Source organism: Pantherophis guttatus, chromosome 9, assembly GCF_059756535.1.
Source record: "Pantherophis guttatus breed Tessera chromosome 9, ASM5975653v1, whole genome shotgun sequence".
Lineage (NCBI taxonomy): Eukaryota > Metazoa > Chordata > Lepidosauria > Squamata > Colubridae > Pantherophis > Pantherophis guttatus.
In genome coordinates this window covers 7,831,799-7,840,000 of record NC_142071.1, presented here as the reverse complement: position 1 = coordinate 7,840,000, position 8,202 = coordinate 7,831,799, and the positions used below count along the sequence as shown (strand labels likewise).

Sequence of the window (8,202 nt, the reverse complement as noted above, 5' to 3'; positions counted from 1 at the left end):
CATAAAGTTTTACCTAACCCTCAATTCAACAAACCATTTTTCATTTAGTTCCGATTCTGCCTTCAATGAGAATTGTTTCCATTGATGGAAAAAAAAAAAAAAGCCTTGGTAGTACAGGGGTTTAAGGCACCCTGTTATTAAGCTGGTTATTAAGACCAGCTGCCTGCAATTACTGCAGGGTTCGAATCTCGCCAAGGCTCAAGGTTGACTCAGCCTTCCATCCTTTCTAAGGTGAAATGAGGACCCAGTTTGTGGGGGCAATAAGCTGACTTTGTATAAAATATACAAAAGGATGAAGGCTATTGCTGAGCACATTGTAAGCCGCCCTGAGTCTTCGGAGAAGGGCGGCATATAAATCAAATTAAAAAAAAAAAATTACTTTCGAAGTTACTATATAGATGTTAGTTGTAAAATTATAATCATAATAATGCTCATTTACTTTTTTAGTGCAACAAACACATTTAGGCATAGATGTCAACGTCATCAACGTCATGTTGTTAAGTGAAATGTTTGTTAAGTGAATTTTGCCCCATTTTACAATTTTTCGTGCCACAGTTGTTAAGTGAATCACTGAAATTGTTAAGTTAGTAACATGGCTGTTAAAGGAATCTGGCTTCCCTATTGACTTTGCTTGTAAGAAGGTCACAGAAGGTTGATCAGGTCACCCCAGGACAATGCAACTATCATAAATAGTAAGTCCGCTGGAGCCTTGGTGGAGCAGCGGACTAAAGCGCTGTTAAATAGCACTTAGCTGCCAGCTGCCTGCAATTACTGCGAGTTCAAATCTCACCAGGCTCAAGGTTGACTCAGCCTTCCATCCTTCCGAGGGAGGTAAAATGAGGACCCGGATTGTTGGGGGCAATAAACTGACTTTGTATAAAAAAGAACACCACTTGGGGGGGCCGAAAGCCCTACTAAGCAGGTATATACAAAAGTATGAAGGCTATTGCTTAACGCATTGTAAGCCGCCCTGAGTCTCCGGAGAAGGGCGGCATATAAATCAAACCAATAAATAAATAAATAAATAAATAAATAAATAAATAAATAAATAAATAAATAAATATCAGTTGCCTAGCGTCCAAGCATGACCACAGGGATGCTGCAATGGTCATAAGTGTGAACAGCAGTCATAAATCACTATTTTTCAATCCCGTTGTAGCTTTGAATGGTCTCTAAATGAACTGTTGTAAATCAAGGATTACCTGTAAGTTTTCTATAGGCCCGTGATGGCGAACCTATGGCATGCATGGCAGAGGTGGCACACAGCGCCCTCTCTGTGGGAATGCGAGCTGTCACCCCAGTTCAGCTCTGCCAAGCATGCACGCATGCCTCCTCCCGGCCAGCTGGTCTTCAGGTCTCTGCTGTGCATATGTGCGGTGTGTGTGTGTGTGTATGTATGCAGGGGGGGGCGCTCACATGCATGCGGGCAGGGCACATGCGGAGGGCCGCCCGCACATTGCATTTTGGGGGTTCGCGCAGGCACAATCACGCTTTGGGCACTTGGTCCGGAAAAGGTTAGCCATCACTGCTATAGGCCAAGCCGAAAGCAGAACAGTCTTAAAGAGCATAGAGAATTCTTTAGCCAGAATATAAAATACAAAATGCTTACAGAGTTTCCTGTGCATTTGTGGGAACAATTGGTTGATCTGTAGGCTGTTTCTATCTCAACACATTGCCCGTTGTTGCAGACCTGAAAGTTAAAAGTAAAAGATTATGAATAGAATAAGACAGCAGTTTCCGACACAATGCCCTCTACATTGGGCTGCCCTTGTGGTGCACCCGGAGGCTCCAGCTGGTCCAGAATGCGTGGGTTGTTACGGGAACTTCCCGCTACTCCCGTGTTACACCACTCCTGCGCGAGCTGCACTGGTTACCGGTGGTCCTTCAGATCCACTTCAAGGTGCTGGTACTTACCTATAAAGCCCTCCATGGCACAGGCCCGGGGTACTTGCAGGATCACCTCCTACCAGCCTCCCACCGCCCAGTGCGTTCACATAGGACTGCCCTCCTCCGGGTGCCTTCGGCCAGACAATGTCAGCTAATGGCGCCCAGGATGAGGGCGTTCTCTGTGGGCGCACCGACCCTCTGGAATGGGTTACCCACTGAGCTCTGGACGGCCCCCGACCTCCGCTCTTTCCGCGGTGACCTGAAGACATGGCTTTTCCAACAAATTGCCTGATCTGCTGGGAGTCTTAGTTTTAACTTCTTGGGGATTTTAATTGGATTATTTTAGTATTAATTTTATTGTTCCGTTGTTTTATCTTTGTGAGCCACCCCGAGTCCTTCGAGAGAAGGGCGGCATATAAGTATGAATAAACTATACTAAACTAAACTAAACAATTAAACTCTGTCATTCTCTAGAACAAAACCAGGATATTCAATACATTTCTTCCAAAATAAAATTAAAATCTGGCTGGAAGAGATGATACAAATACGTATTGAATTCAAACCAGAGTTGTTTCTATTGGGTATCCTACCTGACAAAATTAAAAGGGAATGTATTTATTTGATTATACATGTAATAACAGCTGCAAGAATTGTCTATGCTCAAAATTGAAAATTAGAGAAAATACCTTCGGAAGATGAAGTAATAAGAAAGATCTTAGATGGCGCTGAAATGAATAGATTAACTTTATTGATTAAAAATAGGGAAGAATCAGAATACTTTAAAATATGGAATTATTTTTATTCTTGGTTGATATAAAGAGATATAAATGATTAATTTTATAAATATGTATAAAAAACCTGATAGTAAGAATATGATTGTAGTAATGAATTTGTACAGTGGTTCTGAAGACAACTAAGACAGAACAAACTGTTGGAACAAGAAGAATAAAATGAATTGAAGAATTCAACACCGAGATGTCACAGGGGAGGGCTGATTGATGTTTTAAATGTTTGTTTTTTTAAAAAAATAATAGAAAACTTTATAAAAAAAATAAATTTCTTCCAAGTTCTACACTGTGTAAAAAGACAGGGAGGTTTTTGTGTGATTCCTGATCCTTTGGAATCTAAGCTTTGGAATTGCTTCAGCACTTCTAAGTGGCTTCACTGAACTGGTGTCCCTTAGGTCACAGCCAGTTCAGTGGTGGATTTCCACCAGTTCGCCCCAGTTTGAGCGATCCAATAGTGGTGGCGGCAGGAAGGCTTCGCCCACCCACTCGGATGTCATCACGGATGCTTTGCACATGTGCAGAAGGTTCGCGAGTGAAGCGAGCAAGCACGCGGTCCCAATTCCAAACCGGTAGTGAAGGTAAGTGGAACCCACTACTGAACCAGTTCTATCCCTGATTGTCTCATCTCTCTTCACCTTCCCTATGGAGATACCTACAAGTGAAGAGAAAGGACTGTCTCTGTCCAGAAAGGGAGAGTCACAAGGCTCTGAGAAGGCCAGGCATTTTGTTCTTAGAAGAACGAAACAGTCCTGGACATTCACCTGAGGAGCCTTGGTGGTGCAGTGGTTAGAATGCAGTATTGCAAGCTAACTCCGCCCACAGCCTGGAGTTGGATCCTGGTGGGAGTCAAGGTTGACTCAGGCTTCCATCCTTCCAAGGTCAGTAAAATGCGAACCCAGATTGTTGGGGGCAATATGCTGACATTCCAAAGTGCTTAAAGCACCATGGGGCAATATATAAGTCCAAATGCTATTGCTAATGCGGATTTGTTGTGGTTGTTGTCTGCAGGAAAAACAAAACAATAAAAACAAGAAGAAGGCTAGATGGATATTTTCTTTCCTTCTACATAGATTCACTGTAGTATGCAAAAATCTAAACCAGCTTTCAGCAAGATCCTTTGCCAAATTATTTTAATGATAACCCCTTTCAGCACACAGATTAGACGTAATCTTTGACTAACCATTCCTTCTTCACATTTTGTTCCAGGATCAACCATTCCAACATCTTGTTCACCTCCTCTTGCAAAGCTGCCTCTGCATGAACCAAATTCCACCAGGCTTCCACCTACGGGCATTTCCGAACCACCTATGCAATATAGCTTGCCACATTTAATAGCCCTGAAAAGGAAATAACCAATTCCTTTTAATGAACAAGAATAGAATAGAATAGAATAGAATAGAATAGAATAGGGTAGGGTAGGGTAGGGTAGGGTAGGGTAGGGGTAGGACAGGACAGGACAGGACAGAATAGAATAGAATAGAAATAAGGAATAGACTAGACTAGACTAGACTAGACTAGACTAGACTAGACTAGACTAGACTAGACTAGACTAGAATAGAATAGAATAGAATAGAATAGAATAGAATAGAATAGAATTCTTTATTGGCCAAGTGTGATTGGACACAAGGAATTTGTCTTGGTGCATACGCTCTCATTGTACATAAGGAGAATAAAATACATTCATGAAGCATAAAAAGATACAACACTTAGTGATAGTCAAGGTTACTAATAAGCTATCAAATCATACGAGGAAACAAATAAAAACAATATAAATTGAAAGATACAATGGATTCATATTCCTTTGCTCATTTGCAAACATAAACTGGATTCTTGGATTAACGTTATTTTAAATTAGACCCGGACAACCAGAGATTTGCTCAGCCTCAAAATGAGAACCAGTTCGGTGACGTCATATCGTCACCGCTACCGTCTCGGCCGAACCGGGCTGAACCGGGCCGAACCGGGAGGAACCCACCACTGGTGTGGTGCAACTCTAGCCATTGTGGTTTCTAAATCATGGTTTATAACTAAGTGCAATTCAGCCAACCAGAGCTTATTCAAAAATATTGCAAAACAAGCTATTGCTGGGTGGTGTCAGTCCAGAGAGAAAGGTTGATTGTGCGGTAGTCCTTGACGTAGGACCACAACTGGGTCCAGAATTTCCATTGCTAAACAAAACAGTGGTTAAGTGAGCTGCACCCAATTTTATAATAATTCTGCCATGGTTGTTAAGTGAATCACACAGTTGTTCAGCAAATCCAACTTCCCCCCATTGACTTTGCTTGTTGGAAGCTGGCTGGGAAGAGGGAAAATGATGATCATGTGACACTGCAACCCTCATCAATACATGCTGGGTTACCAAGCATCTGGATTTTGATCACATGACTATAAGGATGCCAGGACCCGTTGTAAGTCACTTTTAGTGTTGTTGCTGTGAATGGTTGCTGAATGGTTGCAAGTTGAGGACTTCCTGCCCTTTCTCACACAGTCTTTTAAAGGGTACTTTAAAAGTTCTCATGGCCTCTTTTTATATCCCACTTTTGCTTCATCTTGTAACTCAAACAAAAAAATGAAATTGACCATTCCGAAATTGACTCACATTTCTGTTGATTTTAGTGAGATGATAGAATCATGTTCCCATGGATGAAAATATTTCTTATATTGCCCTTACATCAGGGGTGAAATGTAAAATTTGTTACTACTGGTTCTGTGGGCATGGCTTGGTGTGTGTGTGTGTGGGGGGGGTAATGTGACTGGGTGGGTGTGGCCAACTTTTTTTTTTTTTAAACTTTTCAAAGCATTTTTTCTAATGCTTTGAAAAGCCTCTGCCGATCAGGCAACTCAGCTGGGATTGTCAGAGACTTTTCAAAGCATTTTTTTTACCACCTCTTCGGCCAAGAGGTTGCAGAAAAAAATGCTTTGAAAAGCCTCTGAGGATCCCAGCTGAGCCGCGCGATCATCAGAGGCTTTTCTTTTTTTACTTTTAAACGCATTTTTTCATCGGAAGAGGTTGTAGAAAAAATGCTTTTAAAAGTAAAAAAAAAAAAAAAGCCTCTGATGATCGTGCGGCTCAGCTGGGAATGGTGGGAGGGGTGGGCTCAGGGATTTTTGCTACCGGTTCTCCGAACCACCCGCCGCCATCTTTACCGGATCGGGCGATCTGGTCCGAACTGGGAGCATTTCACCCCTGCCTTACATGATCATCATAAGAAATGAGGACCTAGATTGTTGGGAGCAATATGCTGACTCTGTAAACTGCTTAGAGATGGCTGTGAAGTACTGTGAAGTGGTATATAAGTCTAAGTGCTATTTTTGCTATAGTAGGAAATAATTTAGACTGCTTACGTTGGTTTACATGGAAAGTATATACCATTTGCTTTTCTGCAGTAGCCGTAATAAACCCCTTTCCGGTTGACCCCAAAACAGGAATCTGCAGCCACTTTCCCACCTGTAAGAGGGAGCGAGGAAGAAACAAAAAATACTTGAATGTGTAACATGCCAGTAGGATAAAGAAATGGCTTAAGACGTCTCAGAGGAGTTCCAAATAATTTAGTTAATGTTCACTTATTTGTAACCAATTATTTTGTAACCCGTTACTTATCTATTATATTACAGTTTTAGCAAGGCCTGTCAAGACTTTGGACTAACAATCAGCCTGAAAAAAACACAAGTTATGGGTCAGGACCAGTGGTGGGTTCATCCCGGTTCGGTCCGGTTCAGCTGAGCCGGTAGCGGTGATGATATGACATCACCAAACCGGTTCTCACCCCCGCCCTCCCCCCCACCCACATTATTCTTACCTTTTATTTGGTCCCACCCCCAATCTATTGCTGCCTCCTGAGTCCCAGCTGATGACTAGAGGGAAAAAAACTGTTTAAACTCTTGCCGGGGGGGCTTCAAAGGACCGCCCTACAGCTGATCAGTGTTAAAAGCTAGCTTCTCCAGTAGCAGTATTGCCTTGCTTCACAACACCCGTTGATTTAAGACAAAGAGTATTGGAGAATAATTTTGAGCTGTTGCTACAATATACAAAATAACGATCTATTTATGGCATGCATGCATGTGTGTACGCGCACACACACACACACACACACACACACACACACACACATCTTCGTGCAATTTGGGAATGCATCCTTCCCCAAAAGTCACTCTTTTCAGATTTCTGGTCTACAATTGCTATCATCTTTAACCATCAGGCCAGGTTCTCTAGGAGCCTGGTGGCACAGCAAACTAATAACCTGTTATTAACATTCAGCTGTCTGCAATTAAAGTAAGTTCGAATCTTGCCAGGCTCAAGGTTGACTCAGCCTTTCATCCTTTCTAAGGTAGGTAAATTGAGGACCCAGTTTGTGGGGGCAATAAGCTGACTTTGTATAAAATATACAAAAGTATGAAGGCTATTGCTTAATGCACTGTAAGCCGCCCTGAGTCTCCGGAGAAGGGCGGCATATAAATTAAAGCAAAAAAAAAAAAAACCCATTTGGAGCTTTAAAGCAAAAGATCTGGAGGAGTGAGCATTAAAACCTCCAAAGAAAGAAGTTCATCTTGAAAGATTATGAACAAAACACAAATGGAACAGAAATGAAAAGAAGAAAATGTCTTCGATCGATACAAATGATTGTCTTAGGGGTTTGCTTTGCTTTGCTTTGCTTTGCTTTGCTTTGCTTTGCTTCGCTTCGCTTCGCTTCGCTTCATTTCGCAATACCACTATTCTGAAATCCTAAGATTGACTTACCTGGGCCCCAGAGAGAAATACATTGGTTTGCCAAGGTGGGACACTTCCCCATGTAGCAGTAACCTTGGTTGTTTTGGCATGGGTGTCCATTGATACGGAAGCGATCCAAGGGACACTGGGCAGACTGGCCAGTGCACATTTCAGGCAAGTCACAGTCATGCTTTACTGCCCGGCATACTGCTCCTGCTCTCTTAAGCTGTGGGCGAGAATGAAAAATATTCCCAGTTACCACTCTTTAGCAGCAGAGGTTTGTATTTCAACCGCTGTGAATTAGGTTCATTCACAGCCCTTAATGAGTCACAAATAGTTTGTAAAGAGTCCGACAGAAGTCTGCCACAGTCCTTCGGGATAAGGCTGATAAGCACCCACCTTTATCTCCCTTGACACCCTGCCAAAGACCTAATTGGCAATTAGCTTTGCAAGGCCACATGGAGCACAGAGTCAAAACGGAGCTTCAGAATTTAAACCGACCAGAATGAACAAAGTTGCTTCCTACAAAGGCTCACGTTCCTTTGCTCCTCCTTTATGTCTTATGGAAGGGGCCAATCATCTCCAAAGCCCTACTCCCGGGTCGTCCCTTTTGTCTTAACTGTTCTTGCCTTCTGGCAGCTCTGCGCATGCGTGCACTGGGAACAGGCTCCCCCTGTTCCTCTGTCTCGCTGATGTCCGACTCTGAGGCTCCGGAGGCAGCACATAATTCCCAGATGGCCCTGGCCTCCTCTCTGCCTCCGATGCAGAGCCCTCATCCGAGCCTTCCCCAGACTCCAGGATTGGCCCATGTTCCTCCCC

General features: G+C 42.9%; 1 protein-coding gene across 1 annotated transcript in view; it reads right to left on the bottom strand.

The window, feature by feature from the left end:
- The window catches only part of ADAM28 (ADAM metallopeptidase domain 28), a 65,405-nt gene that overhangs the window by 17,061 nt on the left and 40,142 nt on the right, over positions 1-8,202 (bottom strand). The window contains exons 14-17 of the mRNA XM_087875909.1: positions 7,414-7,609; positions 6,021-6,123; positions 3,856-4,012; positions 1,610-1,690 (exon numbers count right to left, since the gene is read on the bottom strand). Of these exons, the coding sequence (XP_087732035.1) occupies positions 1,610-1,690; positions 3,856-4,012; positions 6,021-6,123; positions 7,414-7,609 (537 nt within the window). The remainder of the gene's footprint in view (positions 1-1,609; positions 1,691-3,855; positions 4,013-6,020; positions 6,124-7,413; positions 7,610-8,202) is intronic.